Genomic DNA, 24,722 nt, shown 5'->3' on the forward strand with positions numbered 1-24,722 from the left:
TAGCAGCACAAGCAGGCTGTATGTCACAGGGGTCTCCTACCTTTTTTACTCTGAGAGCTGCTTTGACAAAATAAAAGGGTCTACCAGATCCTTGTCCTGACTCAGACTGATCTGCAAAAACAAATGAGATGAATAAGATGATTTAACAAGTCATCAAAAACCAATATCTAAAAACTCACATTTTGGACCAAAAACATCTGAAACTCACATCAGTATCAATTTTTGTGTTAAAAATCTGAGTCATGATTTAGTCAAAGTTGAACACACAGATATGATCACACCGCTGCAAATAAACCTCCATAAACCTGCTGAGAAATCAGAGAAAAAAGAAGCTCCTGAGTAAGTAATCCAGTCCAGCCAATGGTACATAACAGACAGGAACTTCTAATAGCTCATTTGGTACACTTAGTTTTGCAAAATGTAAAAAACAAAAAAACAACAACAAAAAAAAAAGGTGGGGGCTCAAGTTGAAGCTTACTGCTGAAGTCGCTTCATCCATGGCAACATGTTTCCTGTTCGTCGGAGGAGGAGTTGACGTTATATCTGTCCTGTCACCCAGAAGAGCTGCTATCACTGCATGTTGCCTACGACGTGTCTGATCCTTGACAGAGTAGCTCATCTGAATGACAACTGACAGATAATTATTTGACCTTGGAGAGGGGTGGCTCTGTCTGAGTATTATTGTAGTTGCATTTGCAGTAGATTTACTGAGTGAAGACGTGTTAGATAAAGTTTGTACTATGCATCCATGTACAGTATGTACAGACTATATTCTCGGAACCTTTGGGTGAGCTACTGGTAGCTCGCCAGCCGCCTGTTTGACACCACTGATATCAACCAAGTCACAGTTTTAGGGTGTGAAGGTGGTTACAGTCCAGCTTCTTCTTTTGATATCTTGACAAATTAAAGGATGAGTCATCATTCAACAGCTCAATGCTCGATATATCAAGTCCCATAACATATGATAATATTTATTTATACTGTATGTATATTTTATATATTTTATTTATTTATACTGTAATAGTACTAATACTAGCTGCGTGATTAAGGAAATATTGCTCCATAGTTTTCCAATTTATAGTCAGTCTGTGCTTTGATAAATCTACGTTTCATACGGGTGCTTTAAAGTGCCAATGTGCAGGTTCTGTTGCATGTTTTTGAGATGAGATGAGCTCACTGATCCCACTGAACTCTTCAAACTTTCAGCCTTTGGGGTGTGATGACAGTGTGTGGCTGAGAGTGAGGTTATTCCATAAGATTACACAGTTAATCTGCCACCGAACAATAATTAACTTCATGCTAAAGCTTGTATGGGAAGATGTTTGCTGCGTAAGAGGAGCTGTTCCTGGTGCTGAAACAGTTTTCTGCTGCATACACTGCTCCACCTTTTGTGGGACAGAGGCCATCAATGACCTTATACTGTACATGAATAGAACATTGTTTGTCGTTTGCCAAATCTTCACAACAATTTCCATACACCTCTAATCAATTGTATATGTGCCAATTAGACAGAAAAACCCTTTCAATCACATTATGAATGGCCCTTTAATCATGCCGTATACTGTACATTTCAAACTTCTTTTTTTCTTTTTCTTATTATTTGGTGAAGCAAGACAAACACAAAGAAAGTAACATAACACAACGTAACGTAAAGTAACGTAAAGTAACGTAAAGTAACACAACATGAAACAATATGAAATATAATTTTTTTCCCATCCCAATTGGGTTAAGGTATTAATGTTTTCTTTTTTTTGTTTTGTTTTGTTTTGTTTTTATTTGATTCTATCATTCAAGTTTCCAATAAGCACTTTTTCTTTCTTTCTTTTTTTTTTTTTTACATTGGCACCTTGACCCGGTGGTAGACAGTAATTCATGTTCCTGCAGATTGGACTTTTGTTCATACACACTGTAGCTTTAAAAATCTATGATGTCCATCAAATTGACATCCAGTTAAAATGAATATGGTTTCTGCTTCACTTAATAATAAAATCAGCCAAAGTGTCGCCAGCAAAAAAAATCTTGTGATATTTCTTTAAAGGCTTCAGCCTGTCATTGTTTGCCCTGAGGTGGCCCACAGCAGGCACTCCTACCTTGAAGCTTGTTGTGGGAGGGATATCTGTCACAACATGGCAGCATGTTATGGATTTGTTATTGATCAGGTTTATTGATTGATGTCCCTCTGGAGGAGAGGTGAAAGGTGAGCTGACAGGCTTCCCATGTGACCACTGCTTATTTCCCCCCTAAGTAACACACAAGGGCCCAGGCATTCCCAGAGTGTGTTTTAAATCATACATCATTACACACACACACACAACATAAATACTGTAAGGTGTTAATGGACATTTAATATGAAGAATTCTGGTTTTAAGAACTCTCTCTTTATGAGAGACATCTTTTCAGTCACTGTGAAATTACAGCCTGTGTGTGTGTGTGTGTGTGTGTGCATATGCGTGTGTGTGTGTGTGTGTGTGTGTGTGTGTGTTTATTCAGTGATGCCTGATGAACAAACGCGTGTCAGGGCTTTGTTCCCACAAGCTTCTCTGAGTGACTAGGGTCACCTCAGGGTGGCCTCTCTATTTCCATGGTGACTTTAAGAAGGACTGCTGATGCATGAATGGAGGAAGTCATTTGGTTTTAATCAGGCAACACCTCACACACACACACACACACACACACACACACACACACAAACTGTGTAGAGATATCAAACTACAGTTGTTCACAGGATGTCAGAAAAACTGTCGGCCTCGGCTGTAGGTGCCTGTAGTTATGTGTCTGTTTTATTACAGGAAGTTCCATGACTCAGCTTTGATGATGGTGTTTGTTTCTCTATACAACAGCTTGAAAGCGTCTAATAACCAATTAATGAGCAGACTGAATGAAGTGGCTTTTTACAAATTATAGCAGGTGAATGGAATTTTATGGATAACATTCATAACTGGTATTTTCTTTAAGATGACAGCTTGGAGACCTTAATAATTTATTACATTTACAGTAATAAGTTCAAAGATATCAGACAGAAATTTACAATAGCAGAAGCAATCACTATAAAATCCCTTAATTACCCTCAATTAATCCATAATACCTTTGAGATCATACCAAACACCTTAATTTAAATCAAGGTGTATAGCATGGTAGCCATAGATCCCTTCATTTGTCCATTAATTTAAAAAGGCAAAAATTTAATCCTCATAAAAAAACATCTTAATTTCAAAAAGTCCCAATTTATAAATTAAGCAGATTTCGAGGGGTACATGAGTATTATGCGCATTCATTTGAAATAAAGTCTTTTCATGATGCTTCCATGCCAATGCCAATCCCCGTGTTGTTGGGGTTGACAAAAAATACACTGCTAACACTAAAAAAACACATTAAACATGATGACATTTTAAGGGATTATTCAGGAGTAAATTGATAAATACATATAACCTATGAATGTGTTTTAATTGGGGAATCATTTACTAAATAACATGAAAGATGAAGGAAACTATTACCAGTTTCATATTTACGACTTGATGTACATATGAAAGGACCTTAATATTTATTTTGACGTGTAAATTCAGGGGTCCACTGAAGATTTGAGGTTGATTAATGGTTAAGGGGTTTTTAGAATGAAATTAAAGCCATTTTAAGGTATAAACTAAGGGATGTCTTTTATTACTATTGTTTTATTTATTTTTACTCCTTAAAGTGTCCTTAAAACATGCAGATCATCAATTAAAAACATACATTAATAGTATGATCCATAAATTCATAATTAATAATCAACTTAAAATTCCATCAAAATACCTTATTATTATTATTATTACCTTATATTGATTATTGATGAGCAAATAATGTAATTTTAAAGTATAAAATTAAGGGTTTGAGTTGTGATGTTATGTTCAAAGATGTTTCCACCACTGGACAGCACTAATATGAGGCTACTACTAATAATATTTGCAATTTCTATATAACTTTTAAAACCAAAATTTGACCTATCAGGTCAAATTCTTGTTGCTTTGAATACCTCAGTATTGACAATGACAGTATTTATTCTTACTTTATAGATCTGAATGGTAAAATTATCTGATGGTTGATGCTATTTTACCTGTCAAAACCAACAAGTCCTCCAAATTAAGTACCCAGTTAAAATTATGAGAATGTAGATTTCACAGAAACCATTAAAGCAAATGAATGAATTGAAACCATTATCAAATTTCAAAATAAATTGACCCATGGTTAGTTCGGAGTCACTAAGAGCTGATCTCACAGATGCAAACAGATTAGATTCAGGGAAATAATGAAATGGAAATCCTTTAATTTCAGCTGTGAGTGACTGTTTGTGTGTGTGTGTGTGTGTGTGTGTGTGTGTGGTGGAGGTAGGTAGTGGGCGGGGTGATATCCCTCTGGGCCCTAGGGTGCAAAGTCCTGATTGGTCAGTTTGTCAATTGGACGTGTGATTTATCTGTGATTGGAAATCACGTGGACTTGACTGCGCGCGTGTGCGATGACATTTAGTGCACGTGTGTGTGTGTGTGTGTGTGTGTGTGTGTGGTTGGGATTACTAGAGGCAGGAGGGTCAGGGGGCTCCTGCATATTGTGCAAGAGGAGGAGAAGGAGAAGAAGAAGAAGAGCAGAGAGCAGGAAAATACATTTTCTGCTGGAGGATCTTTCTCACGCACACACGCACACGCACACACACTCGCTCAGCACCACAGAGAGGACGTGCACGGATGTCCAGCATGCAGTTGACTCACTCTTTCATCTGATCTTTTGTGGGCCGGAGCCGTGTCTGCACCGGGCTGTGGAAACCCCTCACCATGGCAGAAGGTACGAGGAGATGCTCTCAGAGGAAGCGGCTGATTCAATAGAGAGAGAGAGAAAAGGAGGGTTGGCTTTTCTTCCTCTTGCATTGTCTCCTTCTTCCCTTTCTGAGGGGCTGGTGGGTGGTTGTCCATTCAGAAAAGAATCTGTGCACAGGGTCAGGGGGAAGGAATGTTTTTGTTGGTGTGACTGTGGTATGGAGGTGTAGAGGAGGACAGCAGCAGCAGAGAGCGGCGGGATGGGCTCTGCTTCCAATCACACTGTCACAGGTAGAAACAACCGGTTTACTGTGAAATCAAACCTCAAATGTTTTTGGAAAATAGACTCTCTGGGATGATCATCGTGGAGTTTTGGAATGAAAACAGATGAAATAATTATTTTTGCATCGCTTCCATAGAGGTTTTAATATTGACTGAGGGAAGACAGATTTTATTTTGAAGGCCTGCTGAAGAAGTGTTGCGTTTCAAGCCGCACACTTAAAAACACATTTTCAATTTCTAAATTTGATCTGTCATTAATTATATATCAACGAATCTATTAATCTAATCTTTTTAAAACTTTATTGTCATGAATCTACTTCCTTCAGTGCTGGGTTTGAATCCGGGGCAACTGGACTGGGTTGTATGCAGCCTACTGGAAGAAGCCTCTTGGACTAAAGGTAAAACTTCTTCAACAACCAAGTCCAGCTGCCCTCGATTCAGCTTTTCTTGGATCCTCTCATACAGGATGGTGGCTTACAGCAGTAGAAAAGTAAGAAAAGAAACAAGAAAAGTAAAATAATGGCGGAGATATCGAATGAAAATAATAAGTATTTTTTAGTAAGAAGTGAGAAAGCAAAAAATACTTGTTCCAGCTTCTGTGAATATTTGCTGTTGTCTTAGTTTTCTGTGATGTAGGACTGAACTTTTTTTTGGCTTGTGGACCTTTATTCCGACAAAACAAAATATTTAAGTTAAAGTAATTTGATTAAGTGATCATTTGTAGATTAATACATCTAGCGAATGAATCTGTATCTGATCATATTTTGTGAGACTTTAACAGTATTCCGCCACAGGGCTGCTGTGCTGTTGTGCTTTTACGCAGCAAGTCGGACGCATCCTGCGGGAGGGCCCCGGGCCCTTCACAGCGTCCTGGGTCTCACTTTGCCGCCGCTGTTTCGACAGAATATCGTGTCTCCTGTGCAGGGGGGTGCGCGCAGAGCGGGGAGGAGGACGCGGGTCTCTCTCGGGGCAGCGGAGTCTGCAAGTGGTTCAACGTGCGGATGGGCTTCGGCTTCCTGTCCATGAGCCGCGGGGACGGAGCGACTCCGCAGCGGCCGCTCGACGTGTTCGTGCACCAGGTGAGGCTCCGCTGCTGCTCGTTGTTTCCCCGCTGCAGGCTCCTGCAGGCGTCACACTCCTCTCTGGTGTGCGGCGTTTAGTTTGTGTTTGGGGGGAAACCCGCAGGAAATAACGCTACTGTCCTGCTGCACCGTCCAGGAAACTGCGTGGGGCTACAAGTGTTGAACTGTGATGGATGGACTCTCAAACATCCTGAAAGTTGAAAGGCCTTAAATGTCACACTTCAAATCCAGTGTTGTTTAGTTCAGATGTTAAACAGAAAGTCTGTCACTGTAACAGCAGGTTATTGGAAATGATTATTGATAATGATTAAGTGTTACAGTTGGTCAGCTTAATGATGAATCCAGATGTTTGCTGATGTGACTACAGCTGCATTACACATTTAAAATGCTCTCAGGATTTCATTGGAGGAGTTAAGTTGCACAATCCATCCATATTACATCATTTTCCCCTGATGGCTTCTTTAAATAATCGCTACACAAATTAACATATTGGCCACACAAACACAACTTCATTATATCTTCATTTCACTGAGCTGCAGGCTTCTGGTATTTGTTTTGCGCAGTAATGTTTGGCTCCACAGGATCCATGTCTGTATGTTCATCAGGCAGGAACATGGCTTTACACAGCTGCTTTAACCCATACAGCTACAAAACTGACAAAATGTTACACACACCGTCTTCCTGTAAACCAGGAGTTTCACGCATATCACTCTGATGCTGTGGTTACACAGTCCTGTGTGTTTCAGGAGAATTTGTTGTGTTTCAACACAATCATATGTGAGTTCATGAGATGGGTAGAAAGCTTGGCTGTTAAACCGATGCAGCAGACACATAAAAAAAAAAAAAAATTTGAAATGTTTTTGAAAAAAAAAACAGAACAACTTCTAGAGCTTTGTGTGTATCTCATGTTAGTCCATTCACTGGTGGAGTAAAAAAGTGTGAAACTTCAGGTGAGAGTGACATTTTACTTGTGTTCTTATTTTTTGTGTGATGTGTTGTTGTTTTTTTGCACGCTGAACAAATACAGGTAGATATTATGTCTGTTTGCAGTGTAAAAGAAAAACATGAATTCTTCAAGCATGAAAAGAAAAATTTGCTTCAAAATTCAAATGGTCACAAATACAACATGTGAAAAAACCCTGTTTGTCCATAAGCCTTATGTGATCTGTTTCTGAAAGGCTATTTAGTTATTTACTGACTTTTGCTTTGCAATTGGTCTTTTACCATCACAGCTTTCCAGTTTTAGCTTAGATCAGACTTAGATTTTATCATTCGGCTGCTTTATGTTGAGCTTCTCTGAGTCTTAGACATGAGTGGGTGAAAAATCTCTCTGTGTAAAGAAAGGTGTAAACCTTCTATGGCAGATGTATGTAAGACAGTTGATATAAAAAATTGGTGTAAAATTAGCTGTAGATTAACACATCTTTAACTCAACCATGTCAGAGCCAGTACTGCCGCCCCCCCAGCTCACTTCACCTCAGACTGGTATTTGCTGTGGAACTTAAAAGGTGTAGAGGTGGGGGTTAGGGCTCAAACATTTCTTTTTAAAAGGGGTTAGAGGCTAAAGCAGAGATAACAAGGCTCATTCCTCTCCCCATCCAGTCCTGCTTCCTGTTATAAAGTCATTAAAGCATCAGGGAGCCCACCCAGCGCTGAGTTTCGGTCCCACCTCCCATGTGGAGCCTTACGGCAAAGACCTCTTCTCAGGTTTCCGTGTTGCTGTAAATCATCTGATGAAAGAGAGAGGATAAGGGCTGTTTACATGGCTGTTCTAGGCTTTAGTGAGGTGTGAGTTCAGTATGCAGAGTTTGAGGAAATGAGAGACTGCAGAGTGTTGTTAATGACCAAGTAAATATGGTAAGAAATTGATCTGGGGATTAATTTGGACAAATAACAGGACATCAGGCAGACTGGTAGTTTGTGGTCAGTTTTCAGTGTCTTCTGCATGGTCAGTCAGTCAGGCTCCAGAAGATCTTCCCTCAAAGCTGCTAAACACAACTTTTACTGAAGACCAAGGAAAATTCCAAAGCCAAGGGAGGAGGTGGGGTTAACCCCACTGCTGTGGATGACACCATGAATGAATGTACTGACAATATCACAGTTACAGTGATGGGTGTCAACAGATGGTAACAGGATGGTAACAGGATGGTTGATAGGCAAATGGTTCATTTAGATGCAATAAGACACGTTACCTGTAGCACATTACTGCCTGTGAGCAGGTCTTAGCCCTAAAACAGGAGTGGCACTCCCTTATTTTTATTTCTCCAAAATACAACCATATATAAACAGTATGAAAATGGACATATATTCCATGACCATTCTGATTATGCAGCAGGTCTAGGTTCTATATTAATACTGTGAAAGTATCAAAGCCTCAGTCCACAGAGAAATGCACACAGCCTGTATTCAGAAACTGAGCCTTAAAACCAGCCGTCAGGACTTCTGGAACTTTGTGATGTCATAACAAAGCAGTCACCGCCCTCAGCCATGCACCACACCCCGCCCACCTGGACCCACCATCCAATCTTGCAGGATTTGGTTTATCTGAGTGTTTACCTGAAATCTGCCATATTAAACTCAGAAACATGCATAGCAATACCTTTAAAGTTAACTCAGAACACAGTCAGCCAATCAGAAGAGAGACTCTGAGCCTCTCTTCTGATTGGCTGACTGTTTTCATACTCACTGACATGTTGTTGCTAGAGCTCCAGAAAGAAGCCTGAGAGAGGAGATGTAAAACGGCACTGAGATGGTTTTTGGTTCTTAAAACCACAAATATGTCTTGTTATGGATATCAACACTTCAAAAAAACAAAAAAAAAACGGTGTAAATTAGTGTAAATTATGGGACCTTTGAGATGCTTAAAAATGCTGGTCTAACAACTGAATTTCTTATGTGCTGCACGGTTTACAAGCAGGTATTCAGAGGAAAAAATACTCAATTAAAGTGAAAATGTCTGATAATTATTTTCATGTATATAGTGGAGGCAGACTTTCACTGTTGACATGATGGTCAGCAACTCTACGGTGTTTCCTAAAGCTCGGTCAGCAGCAGCTTTAGTGTGTATAAAACAGTTTAAGGCTTGCAGGTGATTGGCTTGTGGCTTTTATTAGTATAGCGCCACATTATAATGTGCATTATCTCAAGACACTTTACAGAGTAAGTCAAGACCTTACTTTATGATGGTAGTAGGCCTGTGTGTAGTCAAAAGATAATTTCTTCAGTTCATTGTGTTATGTTTTTAATTTGACAGGTGACACCAGTATCAGTACAGAAACACCAGATGAAGGTGTCAAAATCAGAAATAATCTAAAAGCAAGCATGAAACTGCCTCATTTTTATACATTTCCCAAAAAATACATTTTTTGGGAAATGTAATTGCTCTGATTACGTTTCCTAGAAAATGTATTTGTTGTTGCAGTTTTGCTGTATAGAAACATGATTTCTAGGAGACAGGGTTACCAGGGATACACTCCTTTTCCTCTCTGTCATTTCCCAGCATCCTCCAAAGCAGTGGTCAAGCCTGAGACTTGACCAGATAGACTCACTGATTGATAGCTTCTGTGGCTGCGTCTTGGTAGTGGTGGTGCTGAGGTAGCGAGGGTGTGGGGGTGCGGGGCACAAGAGGAGCAGGGGTGTACAGGAGCATTAATGTTTTAACATGGCTGTCAACAGGATTGGATTTTTATGAGGGAGCTGAGGATTCCCTGACATGTTTCTTTCATCTTTTGCGCTTAAATAACTGAATTTCTGTTGTCAGAAACTCTTATCCAGAGCAGTGGACTTGCTAACAAACAGAAGCTGTGCCCACTCTGTTAAATGTAAGTGATGGACTGTCTTTTACTACAGAAAACCCAAGCCTGGTCATATACAGTTTTCAGCCTTCCTGGGTCCATAGATCATGGGCATTGAAGTCACTCTCTCTCTCTGGCTTCTTACTGGCTCTGCACACTTACATTGGCTAAAAATAATTCACTGATGAGGACTTTGTATCTTGTGTAAACCACGTCTCAGGCATTTGTTGGGATGGTGTAATTCAGGACAATGGCCAATTAAATGTCCTCTGTCACTAGGGTTAATGTTTGCTCTTCAAACGGGACAAACATAGCAGCTGCTATCAAAATTATATCCTCAAATACCCCACAAATTTGAGGTAAAATAAATGAATCAGTGAGTTGTCAGGTGAATGCAAACCACAAGCGAGGTGCTGTGTATCTATTTTCCACATTGTTTTCCATTCTTTAAGGTTTGACTGGCGTGTATTTAGTTGTGCCTCCTTGTTGCTCTTCTTCTGCAGTGCTTTTTCATTGTTTCAGCTGAATGGAGAATTAGTGCCACCAGCTGTTTATCTCAAAGCCTTCAAATATTCACCTAACAGCAGTGGATGGAAACACACATGAATTCACATTTTCCTTTTTGAATGCTCTAGAAACTTTGTTAAAATTGCACTAAATATGGATGGAAACCTGAACAGTGAAACGAGAAGGACAAAACATGACCAGACACTAAGCTGATTTTGTCGTATCACAGACGTTGCGGCTAAACTGTCTTTTTCTAGGTTAGATGTTGAACTTGACTTGAAAAAGATACAATGTGGTCAAATGTTATGTTATGTGTTCTTTTTTTTTAATTTGATCTCTGACATCTCGTATAACTTGGTGTTTAGTGCTGAAGTTCAAAGTTTATTAGTGACCTGAGTACATTTAGTAGCAATTCTGGAGCTCTGGAGCATATCATGACCTTCATCAGCAGCCCTTTGAGAGCTCAGGAAAAAATGACATTTGAGCATCTCCACTTTCATAACAACAACTGGGTGAACTCAATCTAAATTAGAAGAGTGCACCATACAGTCTGTCTCTGACATCATGAACCAGTCTGTGTTAACTGCTAACACACAGTAACTGTCACTCTTTTCAATGAACAGAGTAAACTGCACATGGAGGGCTTCCGCAGCCTCAGAGAGGGCGAGGCCGTGGAGTTCTCCTTTAAGAAATCCTCTAAAGGACTGGAGTCTGTCAGGGTAACTGGGCCCAATGGAGCACCATGTCTGGGTAGTGAGAGGAGACCAAAGAGTGCCCAGAAACGACGCTCCAAGGGGGACAGGTAAGTCCACTGTGAGGACATCCACATGCTAGTTTAGGACTTCAAGGAGTGGTTCAACATTTTGGGGAAGACACCACCCTCATGTCTGTCCGTTAAGTACAAAGCTGGAATCCGGTCATGGTTAGCTTAGCATGGAGATTGAAACAACAAATCTAAAGTTAACTGATTAATACAACCAGTCCTCCACCCTGAGCAACCACACAGGTCGATTTCTCAACCCTCTGAAACGAGTCCTAGGAGTGTCTCCTGGAAAAGTGTCCCCACTACTTGGTTAGATTTAGTAAAGGATGGTGATTTGGGTTAAAATAAGTACTTCCTCAACATCAGAAGATCTTTGTTGTCATGGTTACAATAAGCTGGGCATGCAACGTTAAAATGGAGGAGAAGTTAATTGTAGTGATGTTGCATCACTCTGTTCTCTGTGAGAGTTACATACCAGCTGCTTGGTATCTGGTTACGGAGATTATTTCCCGTGCACTTCCCTTTGGCGTTGCATAGACAGCTAGCATGACATGTTATTGCACAAAATAGCACGTCGCTAACCAGCTACGTTGTGTGACTGCTGGTGATCATCAGACCAGGACCCTGTCAATGCAGTACATACAAGTGAGTGCCCTGTTAGGAGCAGCTGCTGGAATTTTTTCTCAGTGTATATATACATAGCACTTCTATTGTGCAGGTTGCCAGAACAGTTAGTGAGGCTGTGTCCTAAATTCAAAAATACATCTGCCGCCACATCTGATGTGTATTAATCACTTGTGGTTAAACAAAAAAAAAAAGAGTAATGGAAACACTTGAAAACTCAAATGTCGCAAAAAAGAAAAAAAAAAGAAAAAAAGGATACGCTTACATCAGGTCGTTTTTCAGACTATCCAACAAAGCAATATGTTGCAAAAGTAAAATGTAAACACTTTTTCTCTGTTTAAGTCACATGCGACAGACAAACAGAAGATATTTTGTTGACTAAGTGTTGGCTTCTTCGTGGAGCAGCAGGCTGAGCTGGATCAATAGGTTGTTTGATGTCTTCAGGCTTCTCCAACCCCCAGTGCTCCATTTTCTGGCTTTTGTGCAGTGTAGCTTCATCTGTTTCTCACTTTATTACAAAACAAAAATCAAAAGCAATCTGTAAATGCAGTCAGCTAGAAGAAACTTAAGTTTATTTGTCATGATTCTATTTGTCTTTTAAGTTTTTCAAGATCCAGTGAGGCTATTAATTTGATAGCATCGTTTAGATTTGACCATCATCATCATCATCATCATCATCATCATCATGGATGGCAGTGATAAAATTAATCCCACCTTCCTGGTCTGGATTTGATCACATTCAGATGTTCAGACTTTCTTCTTCTCACCGGTTCCCAAACACAAATGTTGCAGTCAAGAGAATAAAAGAGTTTGATTTGTAGGTTGAAGGCCTTTAAGATCTGACAAACTTATGATTGTGACAGCATTTTATTAAATTCAGCTTCATAAATCATGGGGGGCAATGATAAAAATAATCCCACAGCTTCCTGTGCTGAAATAGCCACTGTAGGTTTGATTGCATTCACATGTTCCCTCTTTTTCTCTCAAACATAAATGTTGTATTCAGAAGACGAAAGGATCCTATCCGTTTAATTGATAACAGATGTAGGTGCCTGAGAGAGGTCAGAGGTCGCCACTGCCATAGCAACAATGGGATGTGATGTGCAAATGAGGTGGAGGGAAGGGTGGGAGGAAGGGCAGCGAGTGAGTGAGCAGGGGTCATGGTTCAAAGGTCACAGGAGTACTGAACAAAGGAGCTCCTTCTGCCACCCTCGTGGCCAAGCTGATCAATACTGAGCGCTGATGGGGGGCTGGGAGGACGAGAGGAAGGAAGTGGTGGTTAGCTGTGAGATGATCCAGGACTCGGTCTGGGTTTCATCTCTCTGTATCTCACAGCAGGCATCCTGCTGCTTTAAAGAGTAAAGAGGACGATATTCTAGATTATTTTTTTTTAATAAAAAGAAAAAAGTATGTCCTGACGTATCACATTATATTATTGTGCCATAGAGCTCCACTGTTTTCCAGCAACTGTAAAAAAAACACATCGTAGAGCCACACTGTTGTCGGCTGACATGTTCCTTCATCAGCATGAACACACACACTAGTTTATTTTGACTCCCACATGACTCGCCTGTAAAAACTGAGCCCATAGATCGTTTGTGCAGCAGGTCGTTACGACCCATAGTTACATTTTGTTGCTAGGCGACATCTAGTGGTCATAGTAATGATGACAGGAGCAAAGGAAAAGTGCGATGACGTAGTTTTTAGAGCGACAAAGTCCACGTCAGGAGGAGGTGGATGGAATATGAGACAGGAGAGTGGTGTTCGATTCCCATGTCAGAGTAGCAGTTGATGTTGTTTCTATTATCCATGACTGTTTGACAAAGGGAACCATGTTGTTATTATTGTAACCATACCATACCAACCTAACCAAACCGTGACTATCATTTTGGTAACGGTGGCGAAGGTAGGTACAGCGCTCCCTCTACATTCTGTGTGTTTATAATTGTAACCATGACAACTAAGGCCTGGTGCACCTGCTATTTAATGAAGCACTTCTATGTGTCCTATCAGAGGGCTGAGAGACTGGTTGTCCCATATTCACTGTCCTGCTGTGTAGCAGGGGCTTTTGCACATGCAATATTTCCAAAAACTACAGTGCCCAGCTTTTTCAGGAAATTGCAGAGTCTTGTTTAGAAATCAAACCACATATTTGTGAGGTGTTTTTTAAGATGATGTCTTCAGTAGGACTAACATCCTTTCTTCGGATTTGTTGTTTTCCCAAACAGTTTTTTCAGTCTAGCTACATACACACTGCTACGTTTTCGTTTTAAAGCAGCATTTTAAAATGAAGACAACCTCCATCCAGACGAGTGTTTTAGCTCCGTGTCAGAAATGATCTGCGTCCATACTAACACACCTGAAAACACATATATGTGACCACTCACACACACTGGGCATGTGCAAGCTGGTGTAAACCAGGAGCCAGTTGTCTCTCAGGTGTGCTCAGCTGATTCGTTGCAGAAAGTGCTACAAACAAATTTACATCACTTCTGTCCACACACAGACCAAAGTTTGCTTAAGTGTGTCAGATTAAATTATATTATTTATTATTTATTATTATTATTATTATTCCCATTTATTTCTGCACAGTATTCAAGAAATATGAAGAAAAATATGAATCCTGCTTGAGATAAGATTCATCACAGTAAGCATCAGAACTTGACTGATATGTTTATCTTTTATGTACTGAGCACATGTTACAGTAATGGCATCACTTATTTTTTTTTTAATAACTCAACCAAATCTTTATCATTTCTGTTCCAGTCTCTTGATATTTGTCTGACAGCATGTATGCCAGAACAAATATACTGCATATATCAGCCATGCACAGGTACGGATCAGGCTCTAGACTCTGTTGTAAGTCAGTGTAACAGTGACGTAATGATGGCCAAATCTATTTTTAAAAATGAATTTATTTGCATGATGCATGTCATACTATCAAAGTGTAGTTGTAATACTTCAGAAGTCTTAGGAAAGTGTCTATAGAATTGGACAGGCGATGCTGGCCTTACTGCTCCCTTCTCCATTTGTTTACTAGTTCAACCACAGATGGAGAGCAGAGGGAAAAGCCTGGACCAATAGAAAACCAGATTGTCTGTGTACAAAAAAAATCAATAGTTTTTGTCGTACTGTTTAAGTGGCCAGTGCCCCTTTGTGTCACACTGCGCAGCGCTTGCGCCTCACTTGCCTTATTTATCCTGCCCTAATGAATTCACCAACAGGATTTCACTTAGCTGTTGATCATTAGCTTTCTCAGCATAGATTTACTGATGAAATACCCATTTACCAGCGATCAACGAGCAGCAGCAGAGATGTGGTGTTTTTTTCATCATAGGAGCCTGAGCAACAGCTCGATCTCTGTGAGATTTACAACTCATGCTTTGAGCCGTTTGTTGTAAAATTAGGGCCGGATGATAATTCAATGTTATCATCTAACGACTTTCAGTGGAAGTTATGTTGTGACAAGCTGATCATATTTGTGTTATTGTCTATCTGTTTAAATGTGTGAGATGCTCTGTTTAAATGAAAGACGCCAGGTGAATAGCAATTAAAGACAAAATGTATTAAATACATTCACAAGCTCTCAGTTGGACCTTTTTCATACAAAGCAAACACAAGGTGAGAAAACAGGGCTGTTAATTCAGGTAATTAGCCCCAATGTTAAATGTGTGTATCGTTAACACAAGCTATACCTCACAACAAATTAGAGCTTAACACCACAACTCAAACTCCTTATTTATTAAATAACTGAAGTGATTTAGAGCAAAAACACCTCTCTCCCCCTGTAATCTGAGGGAAGGAACCGCAGTGAAATTCGTCAGATCACACTAATTCTCTGGATGGCCTTTCCCACAGACTCCACTTTGTTTCAGCACATAAACAACAATCTTTATCTTACAAATGATGACGACTCTGATTTGAAATCTTGATGAATATATTTGTATGGTGCTATGGCACTGTTCACGGTTGCCACATGGATAGTTTTTATCTTGTGAAAGTCTGGCTAACTGGCTATTCTGTAGCCTAGATTTAAAGAGAAAGAGTAAGTAAGCCTCTTAAATACAGTGAGAGAAATATCGCCTGGCCAGTGACTGTTTCCTCATGGGAACTTAGACGTCTTAGTCTATAGAAGTGGGTTTTTGGTGAGGGTCACACAGGAAAATAAAAGATACAAGAATTTATACTAAGCAGTAATACAGAGTGAATTTATTGTATGAAACCTGTATACTTAAAGGTCCCCTCCTGTTTTAAGACATACAATACTAAAATTTGTCTGACGTGCTTTTTCCATAAAAAATTCAATAATCTGATGAAAAACAAACAAACAAACAAACAGACTCTTCACAAACACCATTAATCCCTTGAGGGTTAGAGATCAGTTTGGCTAAATCTCAGCTGCCAGCCACTGTGACTGTTAATGTGGGGGCACAGTGACAGACATGTTCAGTGACTCAACTCAAAGCTCAGAGTGTGCTGCTCTCTGGTGGTGGAAATACCTCACTGCAGAGGGCCTTTATTCAGATTTTAGAAGGAGAAAAAAATAAACTGCTTGGTGATAAATAAAACATACAATTTACAATTGATCAAGTAACTGAAGATATCAACATTCAGACATGGAGGAATGTAACAGGAATTGTTACCTTGTCTAGTAAGAAACATTAACCAAAGTAGCCCAAAATGTTGCAAACTATACAGTTTTAACATGTGGCCTTCCTGTATGCTATCATATCCAAATAGCTTTAGCCACTTAGAAACCCAGTTAGATGAACTACTAGTTAGCAAGATTATAGCTTTAGTTTTTTTTCAAACATATTTTTTAATCAAACGAAACAAAGTAAAGACAATGTACATAATGCACAAAGCTTAAACATGTTAGCATTTCCTCTAAAGCTTTAGCCTGCCATTGGCACAGCCAGCAAAACCCAAGCTACAGTTTGAAACACAGCCATGCTATACTGGGGCTTTTCCACTTTTTCTCACAGTATGAATGAAAGTCTGGGGAAACACTGACTATGCCGATGCAAAAAATATCAAAGCTCATGATATTGGTAACTGTAACAAAACAAAGAGGCGACAGCATTTACCTAAAAAATATCAGTATTGGCTTTAAAAACCCACAGGGTGATCAGTCCAACCCCCGTGTCCAGGAGTTGGTTCAAATTCCTTCACAAGTCTTGGAAAGATGATAACCTCTTGAAGAAATAAGAAATATAGGAAATGGTGTTGTCTCTTTTTTATTTTATTTTTATATTTCAGCAATATTGATAACATGCAAACATTAAACTTGAAGTTGAACTTAAGTTGCAGAACTTTCTACTCTCGTATTTTTTGTCAGTGTCAGTACAGTTTTGTATAGTTAATATTCTTTTCATGTTCCTGTATTAAATCCATTATGCTTAATGCTACTGCCACAATGAGATAATTCCCTCCTCTCTTGTCATTTAAGATGCTACAACTGTGGTGGACCCGGCCACCATGCCAAAGAATGCCAGCTGCCCCCTCAGCCCAAAAGGTGCCATTTTTGCCAGAGTGTGTCCCACATGGTGGCAAACTGTCCGGCCAAAGCACAGCAGCAGCAGCAGCAGCAGCAGCAGCAGCAGCACTCCTCTCCAGGCTCTCAGGGAATAGCTACCTCACTGAGGGATGAGGAGGAGCACAGCCAGGCCACCTTCTGAAAACTCAGAGTGAATCATTCAGGGAATATGTGAGATTTTTCACTCGAGCACTGCTTATAGAAAGAGCTGCAGTACCTCAGGTTTTATTTATTGAGTGGCAACAAGACACATCACTGTAATACTGATGTGATGTGACTGATTCTTATTTCTTTTTATGTTTTTTCTTTTTCTTTTTCTTTTTTGACTTTGATATGTGTCTTAGCTTTTTAAGTGAAACAATCAGACTTACTGTTGATTCAGCCGTGTAGTAGCCACAGACATCAAGTCCTCGCTTGGACTGATCTGGCATGATGTGTGCCTCCGTTAACTGAGCCTCTTTGCAAAAATGCTAATACAAAAGTCTTGCTGGTTTACAACCATTCGAAACATTGCACACATACAGATGGGTTTGACTGATGCATGGGTGTGCAGATATTTGAACACACTGACATAAAGCCTGCAGCTTGATTGTGATATGAGCATATGACGTTTTGATTTGTGGTTACAAGAAAAGCACAGGTACAGTTGATAAAACTGATGATGGCTGCATTCCATTTAGGTGTTAGGCTCTGGTATTATATGAAGGTAAACCATGCTGACTGGTTTACCTACACAGGCCTATACAAGAATTAATCACACTCAGATCTTAAAGTGTGTGTTTTTTTTTTAAGGGATGCATGTGATATGCATTGATTTCAAATGGTTAAACTCACTGGGCCAAAAAAACAATGTAAAATTATCTTTTTTCTGCATTTCACTGCCTTTGAAAAATCATAAGTGTCCCGGACACCCAGTGGCCATTTTATTAATTACACCCTCTCAGTCTAATGCAATGCAATACAACTGCCCTGCCATAACATTTAGTCTTTAAAGAACTGTTTTTTTTTCTTGTATTGTCAGGAATGTGTTAGTTCAATCATATAGTAACACAGTTATAAAGACATAAACGTAGTGAAAGGTGGTGTTGTCCTGGACTACATTTTACTGAGAGGTGTTTCAAAGTTTTTGCCCTCCCTATTTACATACATGAGAATATTAGAAACACCTCTGATTATAAAGTAGTTCAGTACAAAACCACCACTAACTATGGCCTCAATGCTAAAACATATAACAGAATTAACACCTGTGTGGCAGTGTCAGCACAAACTGAACATGATAGACCTTAAGGCAGAACACAGTTGTATTGGACTGCAGTAGTAGATTGCTCTCAATAAAGCTGATACTGAACATTTATCACAACAAATGAACTCGAGACTCTGCAAAAATCTCCATTTACAAATCCTGAGTACCACACTAGGTCTGTCATGTGGACTGTAGGTCTCATTGGCCAGCAAGCGAGATAATAACCTAGGCTTTGGGATTTGAAATGGAACTGACTTAAATAGGTTAACCTAGGTACAATCCAACATGTGAATGTAAAGAGAAAAAAAACTGCCAAAAACTTTTCTGAAAGTGGGAAAATATTTATATCAGGTTTTATAGTGAAAATGAATGTCACGACATAAGTGCCATAACCTCCTCTTTCCAGTGGGGTTGATCAGAGCTGCTTTCAAATGCTGTATTCCATTAGAAACAACATTATCTCACCACACACATACCAGTAAAAAATAATTCTACTTTTTCAATTAGTGGTGAAAAATGTCTTATAACTAAGTTGCCATTTCATAATTGAAACTTATATGCAAGACCAGTATTGATTGTATGGCAGGCTTTGTCTGCAAAACAGTATGAATCCAAAGGGAATGTTTTTACACGTATATATCAGGGATTTTTTCACGTAACAACACTTTCTCGGTTAATGTACTTGAAGGCTGCAGGTAAAACAGGAGGAAGGATTTAAGACATAGATCTTTTTTCTTTTTTTGGTTATCTGCTTTCAGTAGTTTTGCTAAAGGTGCTAAATGTATATAGATATTATCTTTTTTATATTAACTACTTATTCAGTATTGTTCCCCTCCTAGTTGCTAGTTCTGTTTGGTTTAGGCTGAAGAGCAGAGTGAAAATCTCAGAGCTTTATTGGTTTTGTTTCAACCTGTGCTGTGCTTCAGAAATATCTTTGTACCTCTCAATACCGATACACCTAAACTGTGCAAAGCCTTGGCTTCCTTTGCACACATGTTGTGCAGTGTGTCACGTTTCTGACAAATTCTGACAATTCTATTACTGTGTAATTGCTTATTGACAGTGTAATTAATCTACATAATCTCTATTGTCAGTGCACAAAAAACCCACAACATTCCAGTGTAAGGTATAGCCTTTTTTTTTAATCTGTGTATGTAAAATTACTTTCACAGTGATATCAACCTTCATGAGTTTATTTAGCGTCATCTCTGTGAATTCAGATAGAACCTTTCTGACATAGTTTCTTTGAGGATGTGTCTAAATGCTGAAGTTATTTACTGTCTTGGGCTGCTAGAAGACCCAGGACACTGATTGCCAAATGAGCCATGCACTCTTATCTTATGCTACAGTATTATCTGCCAGACCAAATACAGCAGCAAGTGCTGTGGCAACCTTGTATGACTTAAAGGAAGCATCCACTCTGAACACTGTGTATCTTGTAGCATGATATGCATTGCATTTCTGGGTAGTTTGTACTTTGCTATTGTATTTCATGTGGATAAGTGATAAAACATAGACAATGTGGTATGCTATTATAATATTATAATAATATATATATATATTTTTTTGACAGTAAAACAGTTATACAGGAAAGTAGCAATGTTACTGTTTTTTCTGGTAGTTTAAGTTTTTTTAAAAGGTCTAAGTTGCTATAATGTAGAAAAACATGTAGCGACAGAGCCTGCACCATGACATCTAACTAGCTTTAGCCACAGATTAGCTAGTGAGCTAAGTAAATAGGCTACAGCATTGTTTAATTTTTGGATTTTGGTGTCCATCCCTTAGTGACTCATTACATACACTCATTTATTTATTTGCAGGGCTGAAGAAGTAGTTTCAATTTTGGGAAAGACACTTATTAGCTTTTTTTTCCCCTTCAAAAGTGGCCTAAAAATTTACATAAATCTCATGTCTGTGCATTACAGAGTAGGAGCCAAGAATGTATATCCTAACGCTAGCATGAAGAGTTGTGGTAGTCTGGCTCTGCCCAAAGTGGGAAAAACAGACCTCTCAGCACAACTCAACTTAGTCATTAAAAGGTTTTTCTTTAAAAGTGACAAATTTTATTCTAATGTGGAGTTATGTGCTGTAGCTATTTCTCACAGTGACTGTACAGCTTCTGGCAGCTGCTGAGTAGATGCTATTGTTTCTCAAGAAATTAGAGAGCAGATTTTTTACATTTCTTTTTGTGTTATGGATTAAACAAGCAGGATAAAATATGATAATGAGTTAGCTTTATAGATGCTTGGAGGATTCTTACCAAATACCATGTTGATCATATCCTTAAAAATGTGCGAACAGCCAAGACTACTTTGAAAGTTCTTTGGGAAAGACAAGTCGTCCAAATGATGATGTCTTATTCATTTGCACTGACATATTTACTTTTTGCAGTCCTGCCGTGACTGATACCAAAATGGATCAGTCCGAGGTGACACCGCAGCCATCCACTGACTTTTCCTTAAGTCAAAGCAAGCATGGCACTATATTTTAAATGTAACCTTGATATTGTTTTTATTGTACATATTCAGTGTCTTTTTCACAGTATTAATATAATGTTCATGATGAGTCTGCATGGTAATAGGCAGAATAATAGATTAGGCTTTTCATGTAAAAAGGGACCGGTGACTGAGGCGACTGATGCAGAGCACAGAGGATGTTTCAAAGCATCAGTACGCATCAGTTTCTATTATGTACTTGAGATCACCATAATGCTCACTGTGCTGCAGTACAATGGCCTTTAATCTGCCATTTATAATACTCTAAGCAAAGTCCCTGTGATTTGTCTTGTTTCTTGTTGGTTGTATTACTTCTTATGTGTGACCAAGACAGAAATTGTCTTGTCAAAAATCTATACCTGTCTACCTCAGTTGTGATTTTGGTTTTAATATGGACAGCTTGATAACAGCATGTCCAAAAAACAGTTTTACAAGTATTGTACATTTCTTGTTTATTTAGTTGTGTTCAGATATTTATTACTTTGTTCATACATTTCATTTTCAGTGTGATATGTGCCGCCTAAAATACTTTTGATACTTTTTTGCTTTTGTTGTTGCTGACAATTTAATAAGAGATATCATTCTGAAGACTAAAGTGATGCTTAGACTTCTTCCTAGGAGAAAGAGAAATACAAAAGAACTGATGAATACACAGCTAGGATGTTCTCTGACATCTTTCCAACAAACACCCATATCTTTACTTACCAGAGCAGTCACACCCACCAGTTTTGGCTTTCTGGTGGTGTTACTACAAAGAATGTTTGGATTAAACATGTTGACTGTCGCTATAAGTTGAATTAACTTGAATCTTTATTCAGGGTTATGTGCTCAGATGCTGCAGCCTTGTGTAACTCAATAAGTACATTTGTGATTGCACATGGTTCGTTGTCTCACTTTGCTGACTGCCTTTTCAGCTTGCAACTGAAATAATCTGTGCTGCAAAACAATGGTGAATTAAAGATCAAAAGTAGAGAAGATTTGTCTTTGTTTCTTGTATCTACATTTTATGCTGAATATTCTCTAGGAAGCAAAGTTCATGTTTTGACTCTTACCACTCGCAATAAGGGAGTTTCCTACATATCTCAACTTCAAGAAATATCTCAAACATTGGCTTAAAGGTCCCTTATTGATTTGATCAACAGGTGAGCCAATCAGAAGAGAGGTTCTCAGCCTGTTTCTGAATACAGGCTGAACAGTTTCTGAACACAGGCTGTGTGCATTTCTCTGTGGACTGAGGCTTTGATACTTTCACAGTATTAATATAGAACCTAGACCTGATCTATAATAAAAAAGATATGGACATCTCACTGGATATAATATGGGACCTTGAAGTCAAACCTGATCTGTGATCACTTTTCAGTTAGTATGCTGTATGTCTTCTTATCTGTGTATTTTATAATTATATTTGTGTATTGTTACTTGTAATGCTTTTTGTTTTATGTCCCTGCCTAGGGACTACGGATGTAAATTAGCAGGCATGTTTACATTATATGTTTTATACTTATCTTCATTACCATTGTCCCTATCAAATAAATGAGTAAAAGAAGAACTTCCTATTTTAGCCAGCTATGGAAAAGTAATACAAAATTAAATGGTTCTCTCCAGGAAAATTCTGAGATTATGTGGAAATAAATTGGAATTTGAGGACCTGTAAAAAAGTGTCACTATGATTTTTGTTCATAACTTAGTTTAAGGTGAAGAAACTGAACTAATTCCTCACACAATGTAACTTCTAATTACTTCAGGGGATGTTAAGGATGTTGCCTGGTGCCTTCTGACTATGTGCCATTGACATGTTACTGATTCAGTGGATCCATTTACACAACTTCATAATTAATTCTCATGAATAGAGTTGGTTAGGCTCCAATATCACATGTGCTGTATGTTCATTCACACTCAAACTCTCTTGGAACCCGAAATGTGGGAACACAGAAGTATCATCACACATAAAATGGTGCCAAATTGGGATGGCTACACAAAATCAGCTGATTATTTGATTCTTTGGTGCAAATTTACCAAGTTTGTTTCTCACAGCCAAAATTAATTACATTCAGTGTGACTGCCTTGGTTTGTCAGTAATTTAGAGAATATTTAAGGATAAGGGAACACAGAAGTTTATGACTGCTGGCGAGGCTTGGTGGATGGCTGGTGTGGGAGTTGAGGTGTAGAAGAGGAGAGGGATCACAAGTACATGATGGTTTTTTTTCTGCTCTCAAAGTTTCTTAATTGGATGGTCTAATCTTCATCTCTGCAAACTCAGTTGAGTGTTCGTGGCCCTTCCAGTGGAACCAGTTGATCCCCTGTGGCAGGCTGTGGCTTCATGAGCCAGGTTTCCATCCAAACATTGCACATGCATAAACAATTAGTGTATTATATGTATTAATTCAAGCAACATTAAAAAGGATATTTTGCTAAATTTTTAACTATTCTTTTAAAGATTCCATATTTACCACTTTCCTGGTGTTTTATTTGAAGTGTTGATATCCATAAGAAGATATATTTGTGGTTTTTAGTACCAAAAACCATCTCCTTGTAGTTTTACATCTTCCCTGTCGGGTTTCTCCCTGGGCTGTAGCAACTACAGGTTGGTGAGCCAATCAGGTTTGATTGGCTGACTGTTTTCTGAGTGATCAAATCAAAATATAGCAGATTTTATGTAAACACTTGGAGAAATCAAATCCTGCAAGGTTGGACACTGGGAGCTGATAGGTCGTGCTGGGGGCATAGCTGAGGGTACTGACAGTTTTGTTGCAACATCAAAAGGTTACAGAAGTCCTGATGGCTTGATTTTCAGACACATTTGTCCATGGATTTCACACTTTCATACTTTCAAACTAGCACCTAGACCTGATTTATAATCAAAAAAGACAAGGACATCTCACTTTCTACAATATGGGACCTTTAAAGTAAGTAATTCTTCAAAGACAGATCTTGAATGTCTGAGTTTCCTCAAATGCACCAACAAGGATGTTTCTGATTGATCGTCTTTCCCCTCTGGCATAAACAGAACGCAACTACCATCTCCTGATCACTCCACACAGACCTGATGTTTTGCTTTTAGATGTTTCAATTTACACTTACAGAGACCCCCCACCCCACCCCACCCCACCCCACCATCACCACCAACCACTGAGTGTCACACAGGTGCGTAGCTGCTTTTCCAGATGCCAGTGGAGGTCTGAAGGTGCTCCTAAAGGCAACAAGCAGACACACTTTGTGCAAGACTGGGCTGTACAGTCTCAATATTAAACTACATTCACTGAATTCAGTTGAAAATGGGTTGTGTGCATTTTGTCTTGATTGCACACTTTGATACTTTCAAACTATATCGCACCTAGACCTACTTTATAATCAAGACCAACAAGGATGTTTTTATTTGACTGTCTTTCCCCATACATATAAACTGAAAGCAACTACCATCTCCTCTGTGCTCCACACAGCCACACAGAAGAGAGGCTCTGAGCCTTCTGCTGCCCCGGGAAAGGACCTCCACCAACAACCACGGTAACTCAAAAGCAAAGAGATAAATGATTAGTATAAACATAAAATTGCCCGTGTTACTCTAGGGTGTTCTCCATTTAGTTGTTACCTGCCTGTGCTGTTGCATCCTGC

General features: G+C 39.1%; 2 protein-coding genes across 3 annotated transcripts in view; one reads left to right on the forward strand and one right to left on the reverse strand.

Annotated features, from left to right (window-relative positions):
* LOC139634225 (uncharacterized) overlaps positions 1 to 17,708 on the forward strand; it is a 22,405-nt gene extending 4,697 nt beyond the window's left edge. Inside the window, exons 4-6 of the mRNA XM_071500543.1 lie at positions 5,890 to 6,145; positions 11,073 to 11,251; positions 17,286 to 17,708. Coding sequence (XP_071356644.1) covers positions 5,890 to 6,145; positions 11,073 to 11,251; positions 17,286 to 17,514 — 664 coding nt within the window. The 3' untranslated portion in view covers positions 17,515 to 17,708. The remainder of the gene's footprint in view (positions 1 to 5,889; positions 6,146 to 11,072; positions 11,252 to 17,285) is intronic.
* The window catches only part of rpl15 (ribosomal protein L15), a 397,523-nt gene that overhangs the window by 140,077 nt on the left and 232,724 nt on the right, over positions 1 to 24,722 (reverse strand). The window lies entirely within an intron of this gene.

Source organism: Trachinotus anak, unplaced genomic scaffold, assembly GCF_046630095.1.
Source record: "Trachinotus anak isolate AG129_WGS33_773 ecotype Australia unplaced genomic scaffold, CSIRO_AGI_Tana_v1 ptg000016l, whole genome shotgun sequence".
NCBI classification, from domain to species: Eukaryota; Metazoa; Chordata; class Actinopteri; order Carangiformes; family Carangidae; genus Trachinotus; species Trachinotus anak.